Genomic DNA, 21,659 nt, shown 5'->3' on the forward strand with positions numbered 1-21,659 from the left:
ACGACCCCTCCTATCGCCCTTCTCATCCTTCTTTCACCGCTACTGCCATTACCGCCTCCTCCCGGGATGTCGATAGAGTACAGGCAGTACACGGGCGAGTCTGATTTGCCTCATATCATGGCTCTAGTTCAACACGAACTTAGCGAGCCGTATGTGATCTACACATACCGTTATTTCTTGCATCAGTGGTATGCTTTGATTTAATATGGTTGATGAGAGACGTATTAACCTCAGCCAGGCCTCATTTGTCGTACTTAGTAAGGATATTCATCAATAGCGCTTTGCTCGGCATGCTAATGTGAGCGGGAAAGGCTTATCCTGAGGGCTCAACTGAGCCTGTGGGTGTCATTGTATGCAAGCAGAGTTTTCATCACGAGGACAGGAGAAGGAACAGAGGATACATTGCGATGCTTAGCGTGCATAGAGGCTGGAGGAAGAAAGGAATAGGTGCGTCGCGGCGACCCTCGTAGCTTTCCTAGCTTTTGAGCATCAAACGCAGCGAGGGCCCTTGTGCAGAAGTCCATCGAGACCATGAGGAAAAGCGGTGCGAATGAGGTGCGGTGCTGTATCACTTGTCTCGTTCAATGCCACTAAGTCTGTGGTGCAGGTTGTCCTTGAAACAGAATTCGACAACTCTGCCGCGCTTTCGCTATATGAGTCTCTTGGCTTCATCCGCGAGAAGCGCCTCTTCCGTTTCTATCTGAATGGCAAAGACGCTTTTCGTCTGGTCCTCGTCGTCACTCCACTCCCTCCTGATTCGATGAATCGGCCACCAGTAGACTCGGACATCGAATCGCCGTTGTCAGAGTCTCCTCCCGCTCTCGACACGAAATCTATACCTCTCACGCGCCCTATGCCCATAATGTCCGCACCTGTGCAATACTTTACCGTACCTCCGTCATCTTATGACTCGGACGATGATGTCTCTGGTCGCTAATGACATCGTCCCCTTCCCTTGCACTCTTAGTCGGCACATGCTACTAGCATATTCGCCTTCGCACACGACACCATTGCCCAACCAGTCACGTTCAGTTTTCCGCAGTTCCATGTTAGTGTAAATATCAATTAGATTATTCAAATAATGGGCATACTTTTCTTGCAGTTATGTTTTGTAGTTCCTTGTTCACTTTGTACAGTTACTCTAGCTATTCGTGTCCTCCACGCACCTTCCACGTTATCCGCGCCAAAGATGCCGGCGTTGTATTGGAAGTCACGCTGCGAACCTCCGAGATTCTCTCGTAAGAATCGGAATTAGATCACATGGCTCAGCCTGAGCCACATCATCCGCTGCATGTAGCAGCAGAAAACTGAGCAGATGGCAGAGATGGACAAGCCAAAGACGTGTCGCAGAAAGTTGCAGAACAACGGGACCCCAGAACTTGATCAGTGCCTTCCTAATCTGCTCAGTAATTGTGGGGTCCTACTGACGTGGCGTCGCTTCACGTCCAGTGCGTTATAAGTCGTGTCTTTCCCACCCGTCAACTGCACAACTTTTTTCTTTTCCTCCCATCCCAACGACGTTCGCGACAACCTGGGCAGTAATGTCTCGGTTTACTCGTCGGCCTTCGCGAACCCAGTCGCGACGCCTGGCGTCCTCACTTACCCTCTTCTTCGTCGCTGTTCTCGCACTCCTTTTGGTCTGCCCAGTTGCCGTGAAGGCGGAGGAGGACGCGAAAGCGAAGTATGGGCCTGTCATTGGTATCGGTGCGTCCCTATATCTTGTAGCTCTCTGGACTGCGGACTCAGCTGCCTTCATAGATTTGGGAACAACCTACTCTTGCGTCGGGTGAGTTCCAAGGAGCTCGAAGCGGGCTTGGAGATGCTAACAGTTATTGCAGCGTACAACGAGGAGGGCGTGTTGAGATTATCGCGAACGACCAGGGTCATCGTATCACGCCGTCGTGGGTCAGCTTCACGGATGAGGAACGTCTCGTTGGCGACGCCGCAAAGAATGCCTACCACTCCAACCCCGAGAACACCGTGTTCGACGCAAAGCGTCTAATCGGTCGCAAGGTCGACGACCCCGAAATCAAGCGCGACCAGGTGCACTGGCCATTCCAGGTCGTGAAGAAGAATGACAAGCCCGCAATTGAGGTCAAATACAAGGGCGAGGCCCGCCAGTTCACCCCGGAGGAGATCTCGGCTATGGTCCTTGTCAAGATGAAGGAGACTGCTGAGGCGTACCTCGGCCAGACCGTCACCCACGCCGTGGTTACTGTCCCAGCGTGTAAGTTGTTTTCGGCGCGTTTCCCGTGTGTCTAATACTGACATGTTCTCAGACTTCAACGACGCTCAGCGTCAGGCTACTAAGGACGCCGGCACCATCGCTGGTCTCCAGGTGCTCCGTATCATCAACGAACCCACTGCCGCCGCTATCGCTTACGGTCTCGACAAGAAGGGCGGCGAGTCGCAGATTATCGTCTACGATCTCGGCGGTGGTACCTTCGATGTCTCTCTTCTGTCTATCGACGACGGCGTCTTCGAGGTCTTGGCCACCGCTGGGGACACTCATCTCGGCGGCGAGGACTTCGATAACCGTGTCATGGACTACTTCATCAAGCAGTACAAGAAGAAGACCGGCACCGACGTCTCACAAAACCTCAAGGCGCTCGGCAAGCTGAAGCGCGAGGTTGAGAAGGCCAAACGCACACTCTCCAGCCAGCAATCCACTCGTCTCGAGATTGAGTCCTTCGAGGACGGCAACGATCTCTCTGAGACGCTGACTCGCGCCAAGTTCGAGGAGCTGAACATGGATCTCTTCCGCAAGACCATGAAGCCTGTCGAGCAGGTGCTCAAGGACGCGAATCTCAAGAAGGAGGACATTGACGAGATCGTGCTCGTCGGTGGCTCGACGCGTATCCCCAAGGTCCAGCAGCTCTTGAAAGAGTACTTCCACAAGGAGCCTTCGAAGGGTATCAACCCTGACGAAGCCGTTGCGTACGGTGCTGCCGTCCAGGGTGGTATCCTTTCTGGCGATGAATCCCTTGGCGATGTTGTTCTTGTCGATGTCAACCCCCTCACGCTCGGTATTGAGACCACTGGTGGCGTCATGACCAAGCTCATCCCTCGTAATACCGTCATCCCCACCCGCAAGTCTCAGATGTGAGTTTCTCTGTCAGCTTGCTTTGTGTGTCACGTGTTAATGGCTCTTTTTGTAGCTTCTCGACCGCTGCTGACAATCAGCCAACAGTCCTGATCCAGGTCTACGAGGGTGAACGTTCGCTTACGAAGGACAACAACCTTCTCGGCAAATTCGAGCTCAACGGCATCCCACCTGCACCTCGTGGCGTCCCGCAGATCGAGGTCATCTTCGAGATTGACGCGAACGGTGTGCTGAACGTCAAAGCCGCCGACAAGGGCACCGGCAAGTCAGAGTCGATTACGATCACGAACGAGAAGGGCCGCCTGTCGCCTGAGGAGATTGAGCGGATGGTGAAAGAGGCTGAAGAGTTTGCTGCCGAGGACGAGGCGAACCGGAAGCGCATTGAGGCGCTCAACTCGCTCTCGACGTTCGTGTACTCGATGAAGAACCAGTTGGCTGATCAAGAGGGCATGGGCGGAAAGCTTGAGGAAGATGACAAGAAGGCAATTCTCGCGGTCGTTAAGGAGACTACGGAGTGGATCGAGGAGAGCGGCCAGACCGCGACTGCGGAGGACCTCGAAGAGAAGCTGCAAGAGGTGCAAAATATCGTGAACCCGATCACGAGCAAGCTTTACAGCTCGGGTGGCTCGTACAACGACGACGACGAGCAGGAGCCCTTCCACTCTCATGACGAATTGTAGTGCACAGTAGTCTTGACATTGTTCTATACACCTGCGATGCATAATTAATTTTATCTCTTCATATTTGTTTTGTGCGCGTGAGCGAGCTGAGGCAAACCAAGTCTTGGGGAATTTCGTTAAATTTGAAGCGTACAGCCGGTCAAAATGAGTTGCAAGAAATGGACAACTACGTGGGAGGATGCGAGGATAATGTATGTGCTCGGACAAGTGTACTAATGCAAGACAGATCGTTACGCCAAAGGACCCGTGAACCGCGTACAACAAGGATGGGCACAGGGCAGGACTAGTCAAAGGCTTCCTCTGCGCTTCGTCTCACAAGTCGACGGACCTTCTTCCTGTATGCTATGTGATCACACATCAATGATAGCTCCGATAAGCGAGATGGATAGCATACCCTCAAAGCTCTCGCGCACCTCCTTTGCGGCATCGACATTCGCTGGGCTGTCGGTGTTTGGCCGCTCCTGAGAGAGCAGCGACACGACGCTGAGAAGCTGCAACAGTCGCCAATGAGCGAGACAAGTTTCCGGGAAGGAAGGGGAACATACGATTGACTCGACGGTGTGCACGGGCAGCCACCGCTCACCCGAATCTTCGTAGCCGTACTGGTCCTCACCGGGTGGGTGCTGTCATGTTAAGGTGGTCAGTAACTGCAACGATGGGGACGGGCACCCGCAGGAAACGGGGTGAGACGCGTGCAAGATCGAGACTGGAGCGCGGTCTAGGACGTCTGAGAGCAGAGCGATCCAAGTAGAAGCTGCTACTTCGGTGTGCTATGGGACAAAAGCTGCCGGAAGGAGTATAGGAACCCGTTTGGGTGGTACGGTCCGAAAATCCAGGAGATACTCCCGATGAGGCGCAATTGAGGTCATACAGCCGCAACCCCGCAATGTGATGCCCTGGTCTGTGGTGTAGACTACTGGCTCAGGCTTAACGCTTCCTCGCCACTGTTTCGCAGGCTTGAACGTACACGGGGAGGCGGCTTACCAGGATAGAGATACAGACGTTGCCATCTGGGTAAACTGGGTACGTGAATAAGTATATATATATATATTGTAGGTGTCGGTAATGCCTTACTGTTAGGGTGCCACATCGGAGTGGTAAACCGAAGCTTCGGTGGGTTGAGGGGGAAGTCATCCGGGAAGGTTAGTCGGGCTTTGAAGAAACCTCCTTCGCTAACGGACGGATGGCGTGAGGCTCTCATACCATCGTCTACAGGCAGAACGCACGTACTAGAGGGTGTCCGGTGGACTTTAACGTAGTTCGTTAGTTAGACGACCTCGCCTTCGAGACCGATGAGACGCACCCGATGATCATGACCTCCCACTCATACAAATTGTTGTCATCGACCAAGCCTTTTCACAAAGGAAGTGGCTGTTGAGTATCATTTGAACGATCAACGTGATCTAGTGAGTGTCTACGGTACCTGCGGAGAATCCCTCCACGGGGTGCTTGGTGAGCTCCGTCAACTGGCGACGAAGGAGGAGAGTGTTGGAGGGTGTGTTCGTCGGTGCAGTCGAGGTCATCGTCGCTCACGAGAAAGCTGCAATACACAGAGGGTGAATCGATGGTGAATGGCGAGGGGTGGTGGATGTTGCGGATTAAGGTGAGAAATGGAGGGAGACAGTATCTTGCAGCCTCACGCGCTCACGGCGTACCTTAACCGGGACCCGGGACACCGGCGGGGTAACATTGCATGTCCCCTCACCGTTCGCTCATTCACTTGTACACAAACCTACCTACTCTTAGCCGTAGATTTGGAAACCGCGTTACAGTCAAGCCGAACGTGTAAGTAAAATATCTAGCACCCTATGACATCGTGTTGTAAGCGGGGTCCAAGCAGCGCAGACCACGGAGCAGAGCTACGGGTCGACCATGACCGAATCTCCTTCAAACAACATAACCTCCTTCGAAGAAGTGCGTGAATGATTATGTGAATAGGCACGGCATTCTCAGACACCATAGAGCAACCTTGGCGATGAGAATGGAGAAATCTACATGTTCCAGTGGCTAGGCTCGAATGAAAGGGCGTTGCAGCAAACAACCGGGGTATGTCACAATATATCGTTTCTGATGCTTTGTTATTGACCTAGTTTGACATGTAGGATCAGCTCAAAGATGTTCAGCAAGAACTAGTTGACCAATTGCTGAAGATAATCTCTGCACCTGAACCATATCCCGCTCCAGGTCGTCCTGTTCGCAGCCTCGTGGCTCAATGCCTTACGAGGGTCTACACCTATGGAGAGACGAAGACACTGTTTGATACAGTTCAAACACTGCTCAAGCACCTCGACCCGAAAGCGGCTTTCAAGGAGATCAACAAAATGTAAGACGTGCACTCGTTATGGGAGCGAACACAATGTTAACTCCATACAGCGCCGCTCTGTGGTGCATAGGAGAACTCATGGGGACATTCGGAGGCCAGGTGAGCCCTGAACGGTATGACAATGGTCGTGACTGACATACTCTTAGATCATGTCTCTGATGGTCGAAACCACTACAGCATGCCTGAGACTCTCCAAGTCGTCCAATGTATGCAGAAATTTACACCGTAGGCTCACTCACACACTAATCAAATTTGTCCTGCTAGTCTACTATCATTCGGTACCATGCTTTACTCGCGTTGGAGAAGGCTATCAGGACGGCGAAGCGTGCTCTGACAGATTCCTTACTAAAGGACGTCATCAAGCAAGCCAGGTCTTTCCTTAGTGACAAATCGTCACCGGTTGTTCGCGCTGCGTGCTGTGTGCGTGACAGCCTGTTGCTACTTGTATCTATACTTATACTTACCCAAATGATTTGTTATCAGGTGCTAACCCTCCTGTTTCCTTTCGGAGACGATTCGAAGAGTCTCCCGGATGTTGAGCAGATGGTGCAACTCTCTGTGCGGCAGCTAGATACGGCCGACCAGCTGACTCGTCACTCCCTTTCCAAGCTGGTTGCCCACGTACTTGGGTCCACGCAGATGGAGCACGCCGTCCCCGTTCCAGAAGCTCCCAAGCAGAAACAGAAGGCTGGTGGGTTATCCCAAGATCAGGATAATGAAACGCAGCCTCCAGCGCAAGAGATGAAGCGCTTGCTCGCACCCCAGGAGATGCTTGCCCAGTTATCAGTTCAGTACAACAAGCCAAACGTTACGCGACGAACGAGAGTTGGCATTTTCGATTGCTACGTCTCCCTTCTCAGCTTTCTTGGTTCCAACTTCGTGGAAAGCAACTACGCGCTCATTGTCAACCACTTCATGACAGAAATCGTATCTAATCCTCGCAGCACTGCATCACGATACGATGTGCTTTTCGTACGAAGCTTAGTGGACATCGTCTTGCGCGATCTCATTGGCGTGCGGACACTCAGCGAGCAGGCGCAGATATCTGCTATCCAGGAGCTTTCTAATGCGTACTTGAAACGCTGGCCAGCAATGATGCCAGGGCAAACCGCGCCAAACCCTTATGTCCTCGTTGTTGCATTACGCGAAGTAGGGGGTCTACTTCAACAGCTCGGAAACGCGCCGACCCCTGTGCAAGTAAGTCAGAACCAGTGAACATGATTCGAAAACTCATTCGACTCTCCCAGGACTCCCTGGTGGACCCTATAATGACCCTGCTCACACATCCGGTTCACTCCGTTCGGCTCAATGCAGCTTGGACGCTACGATGCTTCTGCTACTCGACACCCTTACGTCTCCCTAAGGTCTTGCTCAGTCTTGTTGAGCTGCTCCAAAACGACCTGACAGCCCTCACTACTCCCGCCGCTCCTTCAGACATTGACACGCGTATCCTGGGTCGTGCATACGGCCTGGCCGGACTCCTATCAGTAATTCCGAAACGGCCTCTGTATGCTTCCTACGATATCAGCGCGAATGTTTTTTATATTGCCGTGCAGCTGCTCAAGCGCGCGGGCGAGCACGACGTGAAGATCGCAAAAGTGGAGATCGAGGTCGCTTGGACACTCGTCGCCGCTCTCATGACTCTAGGACCAAACGGTGTCCGAGCTCATCTTCCCCAGCTACTCGTTCTCTGGCGCAACGCTCTTCCGAAGCCCACGACGAAGGACGGTATGTCTGGGCGAAGCGCAGCAGAGTGGACTTTCCTCCTCAGCGTGCGGGAATATGCTCTCAGGGCTGTATTCTCATTCCTGCAGCACAACTCGCCAGTTCTTTTGACTGCCGACGTTGCGAGGCGCATTACATCTTTATTGACAAACGCACTCCAGTTCGCGAACACCTTCGCGTCCCAAAAAGTGGTCGAGGAAACGCCTGAAGGAACGACTCAAGAAGGTCGTGGTCTCTCTCTGTCTGCAACTGACGCCCTTTTCCGCTCGCGGATCTATCAGGCGTTCATGGCTTTGGGCGTGTCCAAGGTGTCGGAGACAACACAGGCTGCGCTGTTGCAGTTCGCTGTCTCACTCTTTGCTAGCCCGGAAGGCTATGTAGGATCGTCCGTTCAGGCCGCCATCGCTGCATCTTCTGGAGCATTCACGAGCGTCTGGCAGAGCACAGACTGCTATGCGTATGGTGTGACTGATATTGAAGTCAACGAAGATTTCTCAACGGACGCAGTGGAAGGCCGAGGCGACTGGCTCAACAGAGATACTATACATGCCTCCATCGACGATATGGTACGTGTGCTCGTCCTGAGCACTGCAGCCAACACCACTGACGATTGCGAAGTGCAATAAACCAATCATTCGCTCACTCGAGCACGATCCTCTTTCTGTATGCCAAGCACGGTTCTCGGAGTCGGATCGCCAAGGGCAATGTGTTAACACACCTCCGGCAGCGACTGCGGCTATTGATGAAGCGATTCAGTTGTTTTCCCAGCTCCTTCCGTTGCAAGACTCAGCCTCCATGACACGCACAGTCGCTCAGCTAGTTGAGGCTACGGGATCAACAAAGTCGGAGAAGAATACTGGACGGAAAGCTGCTGTCCTTGTCAATAGCGCGGTCGCTCTTGTTCTGGCCCTTCGCCAAGCGTCCACGCTCAATAGACAAATCGCAGAGACGATTGGTCATCCCAAGATCTCCGCACCTCTGGCCGACTTACTGAAGGTAAGTACTCGGGCGGCGATAATAACGGTATCCCTAAATGGTCATGGTATAGAGTATCTACCTCGACGAGGACGTTGTGATGCGCAAGGCAGGCAGTGAAGCTATCGGCCGTCTCACCAGCCTTGCCGGCACCAACTTCTTTGCAAGCATTATAAAGACACTTGTCAACGAAGTAGTCAACAACCGTAACCCAACTGCACGTGCAGGATGTGCCCTGGCTTTCGGTTCGGTCTATCAGCATGTTGGAGGTCTGGCAGCAGGGCCTCTCCTGAAGACTACTGTCCACATCTTGATGTCGCTCGTCAACGACCCGCATCCTGTCGTGAGCTTCTGGGCCGCGAGGGCGCTATCTCGCGTTATCGACGCTGCCAGTCTTGCATACGCCTCTTTCGTTCCCAGCACTCTCGGTCTGCTCTTCCGGGTATACATGCTCGAATCCCACGAGCCTGAGGGCGGTCCGCTTAACTACGTTAACACGAAGGGAGAGCTGCCGTTATACCAGGCCCTTTGTCAAGCCATGGATGCTGTCGTCACGGTCGTCGGTCCAGACATTCAAGAGTCTGCGCGCACTCGGTCATTAGTACTCGACCTTGTTCACCAATTCCTGGCCGAGGAAGATGACGGCACCTGCGTGGAGGCCATCAAGTGTGTCCAACATCTTCTCATATTCGCTCCAGACCATATCGACGTGCCAAAGCTTGTGGGTCGATTCCGGAGCTATTTGTCTTCGTCAAAGCGGCCTCTCAAGCTAGCGTCGATCAACGCATTATACCAACTAGTGCAAAAGGATGTCATGACTTTGTCAAGACTCGGAGGCGACCAGCTGGTTGAGGAACTATTTGCCATGTTGGATGACGACGCCTCGGTTGCTGGTGTTCGTAACGTTATCATCTCATGGCTTCAGCAGACGGTCGTCTATAACCCCTCCGCTTGGATCGATCTTTGCCAACGCATCATGTCGCGGACGACCGCTTCCCAGCAAGCAGGCGACACCGCCAAACGCAGCGATATTGACGACGAGGGCCAGTCACTCAGCATCGATCCTACTGCTAACAGTGATGGCGCCGACGGTCTTCGCTCAACGGCAAGATGGCGAACTCAGTTGTTTGCGCTGCAGTGCCTGCACGAGATTTGTATCACTGTTTCACGATCTAGTCGCAGAGAGCACTTGGATATTGCGTTCGCGAGGGCACAAGGCATTCCCTTGCCAAGGTTACTCGTATCTCGCATCGCGGATCTCATACGCACGGCATTCACCGCCTCTGCAGCGCACGTAATGGAGATTCGACTTGAGGGTCTTACGGTCTTGAGGGATGTCATCGAGGTATGTCCAATGTGGATCTTACCGTTGCTGCTCACCGACGACTATGTTACAGATCTTCTCCCGCTCGCCAGATCCAGACTTCGACGGAGCACTCTTACTAGAGCAATACCAGGCGCCCATTACGGCGGCTTTGACCCCAGCTTTCTCTGCGGACTCTACACCAGAGATCTTAGCATCCGCTATCAAAGCCTGCGCGGTTTTCGTTGGCTCAGGTGTCATCAAGGATGTCACCAGGATGGGTCGAATCTTGAAATTGCTCACATCTGCTCTCGAGCAATGTCAAGGTGTGTACTTTCGTCATCACCCGATTGCACATCAACTTACAGGTTATGCAGAACCAGGTATGCTGCGTCTTGGGGAGGCTGTTGACCTAGGACCAAATGCGTCTGTCATGTTACGCATCGCGACGCTCTCGGCGTGGGCAGAACTGCAAGTCTCAAGCACATCACAGACGTATCTCATAGACGTGATTCGGCCGTACAGCAAGGCCCTAGCGTCCCTATGGATAGGTTCTCTCCGTGATTATGCAAGTATCCGAGCGGGAACCGAACTTCTTGACGATGCCGCAAGCGGAGGAGTTGACTCATCATATGCTAGCCTCGGCAAGGAGGTGTTACTTCCAGTATGGCTTCTGGACATCGTATCCGTTCATGAGACTAACTGCTACCTCCAGTACTATAAAGACGCTTGGTCCATTATTCTACAGGCCGTCACTACAGCCATGGACAGTAATGATTCGTTTATTCGTGCGGCTGTTGATGGTCGCGAGCCAACAGATGCAGACGCTCATGCAGCTATGAACGGCACGGCATTTGAACAGCCTACGACCTTCTTCTACGTGCTCTTCGGACTGATCTTCGAGGCTCTAGCTACGTCGACCCCCGAGACCGGATTGCAGAACATTCGAAGCACCGTAATCTCGCTCAGGGCTCTGAAGCATCTCGTCAGGCCTCAGTATGCTGGGAACGCATTCAAGGAGGTCCCCATCTTTGAAGAACTCGTAAACCTCTGCTACCGTATGGCCTTGACAGAGCCAGCTGCTGTTCAAGTTTACTTGGTTGATAGCCTAGCAAGCCTAGCAGATAGTGTTGCACAGGGCGAGAGGTACGTGGGGCGCACTCCTTGAGAGACACAGTGCTCAGCCGTCTGATAGAAAACAGCAACAAGACTCGCCTCCGCCCCAGGTGCACTGTCTCAGGATTTGCGCGTACGTCTTAAAAGGGGCAATTGGCAACACGAGGGACAAATCCATTCGTAAGTGTTCTGTCTTCCTTTGAAAGCCTTCTCACGGTCCCACAGAAGATAACGCGACTCCAGCTGATCGAGTGCTGTTAATCAATGCTGGCTTCGACGCCTATGCTGTGATCGCCGCCGCCTGCGAACCATCTCGTAACATTGAGTATCGCACTGTCGCCGTTGCTCTGTACAACGGTTCGTCTCGCGCACCACTTAATCCTGTCATAACACTGAAACCATACGCTAGATTTATTAACGGACGAGATATCCGAAATGGACCTCGTTGGACCGACACTGCAGTCCCTGAAGAAGCTTCTTGAGAAGGTACCTGAAGATGACCACGAACGAGTCAAGTACGAGAGAGTGGTCCATGGGCTTTTATCGGCATGCCTCTTGAATATAGATGCGATGAGGTTAGTTGGCTAAGGCAGTGTATATACCGTGCTGCTCACTGATCAGGTATGCAGAGGTCGCGATGGTCCTATGTGCAGGAAGAAGATAAAAAACAACGTGTTGGCGGCTGTCTTGGTATTAACCATCTTGCCTCCTATCGTAAGACTCAGTCTAGCAGTCATCGAGCACTGCTGCTTCTTGATCTCGCAGCAACTTAACGAGTCGAGCGAGGCATGTCATCGAGCTTTCCCCATCAAGCTGCGCCCCTAATGGACTATGTAGATGGCTTTGACTGCGGCACACTGTGCTAAAACGTTGGTTACTACCTCAGTAATGGGCAACCCTGCTCTGCAACACTGCGCCGGGCTACTGTTACCGGGCATGATCGAATGCGTTGCACGAGTAGCGGCCCTCGAAGGCGAGCCGACCGAGGTCCGCGTCCAGATTATTAGCGAGATATGGAAGGCCTTTTCCGCTCTTTTCACTTCGACGAGCGAGGAGAACAGTAAGCAGCCACACCACTTTCCATCTCTCCATAGTAGCTGACAAGGTGGTGCAGAGTCCCGGCTGCTGGGCGTCCTTCTTCCAACGATGACCCTCCTACTTGATCCAAGCCGGACGCCGCCTTCAGTGCTGCACGCGCAAACGATCGCGCAAGCACTCACGTTCGCCGCGGCCTCGCCGCAGGCCTTCAAGGAAGCCACGACGAAACTGCCGGCAGAGCTCAGGGATACGTTGGAGACCTCGGTCAGGCAAGCCCTCGGCAAGAAGACGTCCGCGAGCGAAGCGCACAAGCCGCAAATTTCCTTACGGTCGTTCTGAACTATTCTTGAGGATAGCAAGATGTGTCGCGCGCAAAGTAGACACGATGATATTATTTCGGATAATTCATGCTGTTCAGTCCAGACACGCCATTGTCAGACAGTTTCTTGGCAAAAGGCTGGACACAATAAGGAATAATAATAGTGCTGCTCATGGTCACAGGATAGATGTATTCTACGGCTAATTGCACAGGCAAAACAAGACAGCAAGAACTAGAAACACCCCCGACTAAGCAAGCGTAAATCAAGAATCTTACTCAATGTACGACAGCGGTGTAGATGCATTTAGCCGCTCCTCCTGCAAGCGCTCCTTCAAGCGCTCCGCCGCGGCGTCGTACACATACTGTACAGGATGATGCCACGGCAGCTGCGGCGAAGCATTTTCCTCATTATTGTCCTCCACGAACTCGTCCGATCGATGCGAGTCGTTTCCGTGCTCGTAGAATAGGTCGTCTGGGTCGAACGCTGTCATCCCCTCGTGTCAGCCAGATTTTACATCTGTAAGAGAAGGAGGTGCACATACTATCGCTGTCCGGCGGTGGCGGCGCCGGCCGCTTGCCGAGGGCCTTTGCGCTCGGTCGCTTCGGTGCACGGTACTCCTCGTCCGATTCCGGGCTCTGGCTGTCACTGTCGCAGATCCGAAGCCCGCTGACAGCGTGCGCGACATCTTGCGCAATGTCATGGTTGTATTGTGTTGAGTGTGTCAACGAACTGCGGTCTGGCGACGGTGTGCGTGAGCGCGCCATCGGGTGTAGGGGTTGGCGCGGACCATGTGGTGCATGAGGCGGCGGCGCGAGTGAAGTCGTAAGGTGTGCGTGAAAGCTACCCGGACTATGCGAGAGCGTAGACGGATGCCCCGGTACCAGAGGCAATGGGTGACCATGGGAGTGCAACTGTGCGCTGTGGACCATGACGGACGGAGCCGGCGAGGGCGAGGGCGATGATGAGGGCGATGGCGTGTGCGAGGATGTTGCACCAAAATGCGGGTGCGGTGGCTCGAGGTGCATCTGGCCGTCTGCATCGTAGTATAGTTGCTGTTGGATGATCAGTGTCTGTACGAGGACAGTGATGTCAAACTTACACTCCTATCAATTCGTGTCTCCTTCTTGCTCCGCTCCTCGGTATCACGCTCTATACCAACGCGCTCGAGATCATCGTATTGCCGCAGCGCGTCCGTCAGCTCCTCGTTCGCTTTAAGCAGGGCCGCGAGGAGGAGCTCCTCTTGCGTTGCTTCTGCATGCTCTGTCGAGTCCTGTCGCATGACACCTGGGAGATTAGCCTCGTCGTGTGAGCGCGTCCGCCTCTGTAGCTGCAGGCTGCCACGCCCAGCTAACTGGCGTGATCGCTCCGCGCCGGCTGAAGCCCAAGGTATCTGTGCGAACACGAGCTCTTGTGATGCACGACAGCGCGCGTAGAACTCCTGTTCACAAAGTCAGTAAAGCATACAAGTAGCGATGAATTACTGACGCGTATGATATCCTTGTCTTTGAGATCCTCAGGCTTTGCGAATGCGAGTGCTTCGGAGAGGAGTGACGCGTTGCCACTCGCAATCTTGCATTCCTGTAAGAGGCGGCGCATATCCTCCTCGGGCGGGATAACGCGGTGCCGCGACGACTTATGTTTCGTCACCTGTCCATCATGCTTGAGAACTTAATCACGTATCAAAGACTAGTTGGCATACCGACGGCCGCCGTGGGTCTTCTGAGTGTTTCGCGGTCAATGGCGGTTCGTGTAAGCTGGGCACAGGTGGGTTGAACATCGCATCGTCGGTGTCGAAGGGGACGCCCTCGTCTGGCTGCTCTGGCGACTTCACCTTGCGCCATAGCCCTCGGAACCCCTCTTTCTCGTGTCGGCTGCCTGGGATATTATTAGCATGGCGCTGTGCTCGAGGAAGGACATTCCGCACCTGGTGCGCTCGTCAGGTATGTAGCGCCTGCGAGAACCTCGAGTAACCGCTCGCGCACGACCGGCGATGTCTTCGAAGCTTGTAGCACGTCCTCGAGTGTATCCAGGAACTTGCGTGAAGAACATTGTTGGATAAAGACTTCGCGGCAGTTTCTGAGCATAATCGCCCATAGCTGTATAGACGTCGGGTAAGGTTAGGCATCGGCTGGACATGAACGACATCTTACACGGGCGGCCGAGAGTTGCGCCGGAGCTTCAGCATACCTGTAGGACGCGTATCACGATCTGAAATTGTGACAAAGCGGCATGTATGCGCTCACTTGAATTCTTTGCGAAGCGCCTTCATCGCTTCTTTGGCGTGTGCCTCGCTGGATGAAGCGCGCTCGCAGACCTCCAGAACAAGGGACCAGTCCTCAGATGCTGTCGCTGTGAGATAGCCTGTGCATAGCTGAGTACACAAGCGAAGCGAGGACAGACAACGCACCTATCATTCTGGTGAGCTCCGCCTGTCCCTCTTCTTCTTTACGATCCCGCTCGCGATGCCGTCCCTTCTCTTTCTCGCGCTCCTTGTTCCGCTCACCTGTCCGCTCCCAAAAGCCCCTGCGCTCCTTCTTCTCCTCGCGGCTGCTCAGCTGGTCGCTGCCAAGTTGCTCGTCAGAGTGCTCTACGCGCAGTTGCGGGGCGTCAGGGTGGGGGTCTAGCGCTTTCAGGATGCCGACCGCGGCTGCGGCACCCTGGCTACTGGGCTGCTTCTTCGTAGGCCTCTGGGTGCCCTCACGATCGCTGCCCGCGGACTTGGGCGGAACCACTGGTGGGTGTCCGAACGGCGAGACCGCGCGCGGGGACTGGTGGCCGAGCAGGGGCGAGCTGCCTGTTTACGAGCGACTGTGAGCGGACAGCTGGGACGCGTTCGGGGGTCTGCAAACATGGGGCGCACCGTCATGAGAGGAGATGATGTCCCAATGGTCGTCAGATGAAACGCGAATCGAGCTGCGGTCGTGCTGGGAATGGTGGTGGCCAAAGAAGTGGCTGTTCTGGGGCAATGTTATTTGTGCGCTGAAGAGTGAAATCAGGATGGACGAGGGACGCACCTCCTGCTGGCCGACGACAGGGCTAGTGAGGTCCTTGACGCTTCCCGCCGCGGGCAGCTTGGCCGACTTTGGCTTGTCACGGCCAAAGAACTTCTTCATCAGCAACCAGAGACAAGTGGAGGGAGATACAGGGAAAGATAATCAGAGTTAAGAACTGGAAGATGTTGTCGCGGTGTAACCTTGTCATGCCCTGCCTCTTCCACCGCCCTCCTGCCAATCTGGGGAGGCGCCCGGCTCAGGCGGGGCAGTGTCCGGTCACGTGCCTCTGCGAAGTCCAGGGTTTGGGCGCCCGTCGCTGATTGGTTTCGCAGCTTGCTCTTGAACCTGAGTATCGTGCGCGCAGACCCGGACATTTTCGTTCATTTAATTCCGTCAGACAGACTGCACCGGTACAACCCCTCTCGCCTGAACCGCACCAAAGATAGTCTCTACTGCAGTCTCCAGCGCCGGCACCGTAAACTCCATCGTCGCGAGCACAGCGACGGGCCCGTCCAGATATACACCCAGCACGTCGTACGGTGCACACGTCGACACGAGCACAATCTTCTTGCTCTGCCCCGCTTTCGCAATAACCCTCTTTAGACACTCGATCTGCCACCGGCCGTTCTCGAAGCCGTTCCGCGTCGCAAACACGACCGCCGACGCGCGCTGCAGGTACTCCTGCGTGCTCGGCGAGACCGTCGTCTCGGACGAGTAGACCGCGTGGTGCACCGTCGTCCGTTTTGAGATTGCTGCGGCGAAGGCAGTGTACGACGGTCCTGCAGTGTTCCGCAGCTGGTCTGCGGCATCGCGCAGCAGGCCCTCGGCGTCGTCCACGGCAAGGTTGACGCTCTCCATGATCGGCGTGAACACCATGATCGGACCCTCGTTCTCCGGCAGTGGCAGTACCTTGTTCGGGTCGCGAATGAGGGTCATCGACTCTGTGTAGGCCTGCTTGCTCAGTGCGGTGTTCGCGTTCTTCAGGGTGCTCCAGGAACCGAGATCCATTGGCGGTGCCAGGACGTCGTCCCAGGAGCCCGCAAAAGTGTCCTTGAGCGCTGCGATACGCTTCCCGCTCTCCAGGAGCCGCTCGGTCGAGAGATTGCCCTTCGTGATCGCAGCGTACGTCCTCTCGACCGCCCCGCGCTGACGCTGCATGGTGTGGCAGATCATTACCACGTCTGCGCCCGCTTGAAGGGCCATCACCGCGCCGTCCTCTGATCCGTACTTTTCTGCGACCGCTTCCATCTCCAAGCAATCCGTTACGATGACGCCTTGGAAGCCCATCTGATCACGAAGCAGGTCGCTCGTGATCATTCGTGACAGCGAGCAAGGTGTATCTGCCCCAGTGATGAGAGGCAGTGCCATGTGTCCCGTCATGATAGTCGCGACGCCGTTGTCGATGAGAGACTGGAAGGGCACAAGCTCGGTTGCAGCAAGCGCTTGGCTAGTCTGCATGATGCGCGGAAGGCTGAGATGGGAGTCAATGTGTGTGTTTCCATGCCCAGGAAAGTGTTTGGCTGAAGGCGCAATTTTGTGTCGCGTAAGGCCTTTGCTGACAGCATTCACGAACCGGGAGACTTTCTGGGGGTCTGCAGCGGGTCAGCGTCGACCATTAGCATATGGCACATCACCAGTCTTACCGTCGCCAAAGGATCGTACGCCTGAAAGAAATCAACGTTTGACCAGTTGAGGGTAACAGGCATGCTTACCGATTACGGGATTCCGGGGATCTGAGTTGACGTCAGCGATAGGGCTGTACCTGTAAGCCTGTGAGCCAAGGTCTAATCTTCCAAGCAATGATGAATCTTCTTACACCCAGTTAATTCCAGCATTCCTCATCTCCATTGCAGAAGCACCCGTCACCTTGTCCGCAATGTCTATGGACCCTGTCGCGGCAAGAGCCATTGCGCCAGGGCTGACATGGTCAACACGAATACCTGCGGCTCCATAACACGTACATACAACTGAGTTCCACATTCGGGTGAGCTAAATGCGGATACTAGACCTATGTGCCGTTACACAGTAAGCATGAGCGAACTAGATATGGCGTGGCTAGTGGCATACCGTTCTCTTGATCAGTGCCAATCATCAGAGGGCGCGGATGCCCGGCGTCTTGGGCGAGCTTCTGCAGACCACGGATAAGAGAATGCAGCTGCATGATGTCTAATCTTCGTGACACAGGTTTCGAAGAGCAGCGTTGCTGCGAGACCTACCGCGGACGTTGCGCTTCATGATGATGACATTCCTGCGGTGTCTTGTGAGCGTACAAGTTGCTGGGTGCAGACGGGAACATACCCGACATGATACTCTTGAATGAGCTGCCTGATATCCTCCGTAATCCCATGCCCATGGAAGCCGAACACAAAGTGCTAAACAGCTCGAGCTTAGCCTAACACCCCTACAGAAACTGACAAGAGACGCACTTGCCCAACCTCGCGCTTCAGCTCTATGTTCAGCTCCGCCATCTCTTAGGTCTGTATGCGGGTTGGGGAGGCGGCTGTGATCCTGGTGGTAGCACAAAGAAATCTTGGGCCTTCGCGGTCTCGCAGGTGTTTTTGTCTGCGCCTCCTTTCGCACCGGCCCGGTCCCTATGATCTCCCTCTTCGGCACATCCCGTGATGGAATCAGCGTATTCACCGAAGTTGGAAGGTCCTCAAGTTCAGCGCTCGGGTACGCAACGGAGGGTTTTCCGCCTGCTCCAGGTCGACATCCGCGAAGACAGTCGTGAACAGATCAGGACTACGCCTGCCCTAGATAATGAGCCGGTACGTTACTCGGAGAGCCTCCGACACGAGCTGGTCTTCGTATGCTGCCCTGCCAGTGCCGCATATCTGACTTGCACTCAAGAACTTCATGCTACCAACGTCTTACACTACATCAGCCAATGTTTATGAGAGACTGATGCTCTACGTTTTGGTTAATACGCTATGACATTCCAACCGTGCAACCACTCATATTTCCAGCTCTGAATAAGCACCTCCTAACCGTGTCATCTCTGCGGTCGTCTCGCATAAGAGGGGAACGAATATGACCATATGCCCATCTTATAGTACCTACACAAGATCTCGGAGAACGAGATCCCCTCGGCGTAATTAGAAATACAACTCTGCGCTGGTATATCTACGAAAGAGACATGGGAAGACAGAAAGCGTCGTTCTGAGCCCTGCCATATTAACGTCGAAATCGGCAGCAGATTTTAGGAAGTTGTCCCTGTACGTGCTATTCAGACTAATCACTAGAACGCTCCCTGCCTCTTTTCTCGTTGTGACAGCACCGAAATCGACAAATATATAAGTAGTCTGCCATCCTGAATCTTGTCTGCTACACGTGGCAAATTCTAGGTGCTACACCTGTAGGAGACAAACGGGTAAGCACGTTCACGTGCACGAGACATTATTTCCTGTGCTAGCATACAATGTTCGTCCCCCCCTCCACGCATCCGCTTGCCACTCCCCAATGGACCACAGTCCCGCTATTTCACACGAATCGCCAGCCCAACTTGCCAGCTCAAAATTTCCGTGGAGACTACCGGATACGGCCCTCCACGCTCAGTGCGCTTGGCTGCCGGCGCAGGCTTGGCTTGCCCCAGGCATCCCAGACGCGCAGCTTGCCCTCGCCAGGCAGCGCGAGTAGCACTTTCTGCCCGCTTGGGCTTAACAAGCTTCCCGCGATGAGCGGTGTCCGCGGCTCTGCTGCTCTAGCTGTGCCGTTAGCTGCATCTGCGCCGTCCCCTCCGTCCGCCGTACCCGCCGAGGCCTGCGCGCCGTGACTCGTGCTGGGGTCGTCGCCGTCGACGCGGACGCTCGAGACCATCGCCAGGCTAGGGTATTGGTGCACGACGACGCTGTTGCCGTAGCGATGCCGCAGCGGCATGGCCGGCTCGTCTGCGTCCTCGGCGTCGAGGTGGTTCGGTGCCACCGTGCGCCCGGGGCCGTGGGTGCTGAGGAGCTCTTTACAGTGCGGGCTCCAATGGAGGCTCGTTACTGCTGCGCCGATGTCGATGCGGTCTGGTCTTTCCGTCCGCGGGCTGAAGGGCGTGGAAAACGAGCGACTGGAGAGCGAGGATATAGATGTCATAGACGAGGAGCGTGTGAGAGAGCCGCGGACGAGGGAAGTTGCCGAGTAGGCTGAGGCATAAGGGGTGGAGGAACGAAAAGACGAATGGACAGAGGAGTGAGAGGAGCTGGGCTGTGTCGAGGAGCCTGAGACGTTCCAGATGCGAATGATGCCTGCACCATCGTCGGTGCTATCACCAGAGGCGAGGACTTTAGGCTGCCAGGGACACCATGCAAGTGCCTGTGCACGATGTCAGATGTCAGTCGTGGAGATCCAAACCAGAAGACTCACCGTAATTGCACCGCCATGCATCATTTTCTTACGACGACCATTGTGTTCACCGACATCAAGGGGGAGCTGCATGCGATCGTCCCAGCAGAGGATAAGCCCCGAGTCGTCACCACTCGCAAGGAGCTTTCCTTCGCCGTTCCACGCGAGGCTAGTTATGGGCTTTTGGTGACGCATCGCACGGCGAGACTGCTCGCGCATCTTTGACGTGGTCGCAATACGTGTGTCGTAGTGGCGCACGGTGCCTTTCAGCCCGCCGACGGTGAGCACAGGTCCGTTCCACCGCATGCTGACGGCGCCCTTCGCCTGCCAGGCAAGAGTGCTCTTCCGCGCCGTGACATCCCAAAGCTGAATATAACCCTTGCTCGTCGCGGAGGCAAGGATATTGGGTTGGTCACGGCCACCGCACTCTAGAAGTCGAAGGTCGCCATGAGATTCCTTGAGCTTGCACAGCTGGGCGACGTCCTCGTTCAGGGACATGTTCTTCAGGTACACCCTGTTTCCACGCGAGAAGTACAGCACGTTGCTGACACCCCAACTTGCTGGCCATGATGGACCTTGGAAAGGGTTTTCCTCCGTTGGAGGATCCTGCTGAGTCGCCGTTGTCGAGACACTGAAGTCGATGGCAACCCGACCAGCTTTGAGGTGGTGCCGAGCTGAGGGCTCCGGGAAAACAGGCATGACTGGGGATGTCGCGCGACTGCTTACGGAGGCGGTTTCGCGCATCATAGCAAGGCCGCTCTCGAGGGCCTCGTCCTTGTCACTACGGCCGCGGCCGCGGCCGGAGAGCAGCGATAGATCCATACGCGTGGTGGTTGTCGGCCGTGTCGATTCACGTAACCGCCGGCTATACGTACGGCACATACGTGGGGACGCGGGCGTGGAGTTGGAGAACTAATCGGCTTCCGTCAGCTTTGGGGGAAGGGGATTACCGAAAAAAGGGGGGACCCGGAACTCACGAGTGAGACCTCACTTGAAAAAGACTCGTTAAGACTAGAGGTCCACGACAAGGCAGGGGTCAGACGAGGTCGTTTGAGGTCCACAATGTCGGTTTCAGCATCGGAGGACAGGCTCAGGGTGCGTTTCCGGACGAGCGTCGGCCGATTTGTCGCCAGAGGCCTGCGCATCACAGCAATCAGATCCAGCTGCAAGCATGTTGTTCAAAGTGTTTGGAATGCATACGAAGACGTCCCCTCATCGTTGTCGGCACTCGACTGCGACATTCAGAGGGAGATGCGCTGTGGTGAAGGGAGAGTGTGTGGTGTCAGTGTGAGAGTTGGGAGTCAAACGATTGCCGTCACCCGGCGGCCCACGCGGGACGATCTCAGATTGATCGCGTTGTTGTCGCGTTATTTGCGCATCCCCACACCATCCTCGATCCATTCGCGGTGCACTCAGATGCTGCTTTACCCATTTATACGCGTCTTAGTGCATTATCAGTCGAAAGAATACCCCCGGACGAAATTTTGTTGCAACTTGAACTCGCGAATTAAGTTTTGCCGAGTTTTTAGCGCGAAAGCGATTGCATTGCAAATTCACAGGCTTCCAGTGCCTTTACCACGTCTGCAATAAGTGCATACACGGCCTAAGAAGACTTGCCTCAAGGTCACTCTGCAGAAGTTCCTCAGTCATCCCGTTGCTCGACTTTCGGTTGGCAGGATCCCATCAGCGTCTGCTGACAGCTCAGTAGCCACCTGTACGCCGCTTTGGTCGATGGCAGCATAGTATATAAGCAC

The 21,659-nt window shown here is 54.7% G+C and overlaps 8 protein-coding genes across 8 annotated transcripts; 4 read left to right on the forward strand and 4 right to left on the reverse strand.

The window, feature by feature from the left end:
* The first annotated feature begins 6 nt into the window (after positions 1-6).
* On the forward strand, positions 7-1,158 carry PHACADRAFT_261200 (uncharacterized protein). The gene is made up of 5 exons (XM_007398915.1): positions 7-188; positions 239-257; positions 312-447; positions 500-555; positions 608-1,158. Exons 1-5 carry the CDS (start codon positions 67-69, stop codon positions 935-937), a joined length of 663 nt encoding a protein of 220 aa, XP_007398977.1. The 5' UTR covers positions 7-66; the 3' UTR covers positions 938-1,158.
* A 352-nt stretch (positions 1,159-1,510) lies between these two features.
* Positions 1,511-3,843, forward strand: PHACADRAFT_261202 (uncharacterized protein). Its single transcript, XM_007398916.1, has 5 exons — positions 1,511-1,704; positions 1,759-1,786; positions 1,839-2,227; positions 2,280-3,102; positions 3,159-3,843. Exons 1-5 carry the CDS (start codon positions 1,542-1,544, stop codon positions 3,781-3,783), a joined length of 2,028 nt encoding a protein of 675 aa, XP_007398978.1. The 5' UTR covers positions 1,511-1,541; the 3' UTR covers positions 3,784-3,843.
* Positions 3,844-3,888: 45 nt separating this feature from the next.
* On the reverse strand, positions 3,889-5,410 carry PHACADRAFT_211866 (uncharacterized protein). Its single transcript, XM_007398917.1, has 8 exons — positions 5,207-5,410; positions 5,087-5,135; positions 5,014-5,031; positions 4,858-4,955; positions 4,768-4,802; positions 4,329-4,406; positions 4,178-4,274; positions 3,889-4,125 (listed from the first exon to the last, which is right to left on the reverse strand). The coding sequence occupies exons 1-8, from the start codon at positions 5,304-5,306 to the stop codon at positions 4,067-4,069; spliced, it is 534 nt and encodes a 177-aa protein (XP_007398979.1). The 5' UTR covers positions 5,307-5,410; the 3' UTR covers positions 3,889-4,066.
* A 50-nt stretch (positions 5,411-5,460) lies between these two features.
* Positions 5,461-13,084, forward strand: PHACADRAFT_186750 (uncharacterized protein). The gene is made up of 19 exons (XM_007398918.1): positions 5,461-5,568; positions 5,610-5,697; positions 5,746-5,829; positions 5,886-6,106; positions 6,157-6,205; positions 6,253-6,312; positions 6,371-6,526; positions 6,590-7,303; positions 7,354-8,397; positions 8,450-8,827; positions 8,880-10,151; positions 10,204-10,435; positions 10,478-11,255; positions 11,305-11,405; positions 11,451-11,582; positions 11,635-11,800; positions 11,855-12,011; positions 12,063-12,285; positions 12,340-13,084. The coding sequence occupies exons 1-19, from the start codon at positions 5,477-5,479 to the stop codon at positions 12,600-12,602; spliced, it is 6,210 nt and encodes a 2,069-aa protein (XP_007398980.1). The 5' UTR covers positions 5,461-5,476; the 3' UTR covers positions 12,603-13,084.
* Positions 13,085-14,255: 1,171 nt separating this feature from the next.
* On the reverse strand, positions 14,256-14,477 carry PHACADRAFT_100468 (uncharacterized protein; the record flags this gene model as incomplete). Its single annotated transcript, XM_007398919.1, has 1 exon — positions 14,256-14,477. A coding segment is annotated over one exon (222 nt), but the record flags the coding sequence as incomplete, so codon positions are not given.
* Positions 14,478-14,800: 323 nt separating this feature from the next.
* PHACADRAFT_261209 (uncharacterized protein) lies at positions 14,801-15,434 on the forward strand. The gene has a single exon (XM_007398920.1). It carries the CDS (start codon positions 15,046-15,048, stop codon positions 15,205-15,207), a length of 162 nt encoding a protein of 53 aa, XP_007398982.1. The 5' UTR covers positions 14,801-15,045; the 3' UTR covers positions 15,208-15,434.
* Positions 15,435-15,759: 325 nt separating this feature from the next.
* PHACADRAFT_261211 (glycoside hydrolase family 3 protein) lies at positions 15,760-18,069 on the reverse strand. The gene is made up of 9 exons (XM_007398921.1): positions 18,003-18,069; positions 17,875-17,948; positions 17,793-17,824; positions 17,644-17,742; positions 17,542-17,584; positions 17,393-17,494; positions 17,289-17,338; positions 17,220-17,240; positions 15,760-17,168 (listed from the first exon to the last, which is right to left on the reverse strand). The coding sequence occupies exons 1-9, from the start codon at positions 18,042-18,044 to the stop codon at positions 15,970-15,972; spliced, it is 1,662 nt and encodes a 553-aa protein (XP_007398983.1). The 5' UTR covers positions 18,045-18,069; the 3' UTR covers positions 15,760-15,969.
* An 839-nt stretch (positions 18,070-18,908) lies between these two features.
* PHACADRAFT_261214 (uncharacterized protein) lies at positions 18,909-21,150 on the reverse strand. Its single transcript, XM_007398922.1, has 4 exons — positions 21,106-21,150; positions 20,883-21,042; positions 19,927-20,817; positions 18,909-19,875 (listed from the first exon to the last, which is right to left on the reverse strand). The coding sequence occupies exons 1-4, from the start codon at positions 21,144-21,146 to the stop codon at positions 19,105-19,107; spliced, it is 1,863 nt and encodes a 620-aa protein (XP_007398984.1). The 5' UTR covers positions 21,147-21,150; the 3' UTR covers positions 18,909-19,104.
* Positions 21,151-21,659: the final 509 nt, after the last annotated feature.

Source organism: Phanerochaete carnosa (assembly GCF_000300595.1).
Source record: "Phanerochaete carnosa HHB-10118-sp unplaced genomic scaffold PHACAscaffold_8, whole genome shotgun sequence".
NCBI lineage: Eukaryota > Fungi > Basidiomycota > Agaricomycetes > Polyporales > Phanerochaetaceae > Phanerochaete > Phanerochaete carnosa.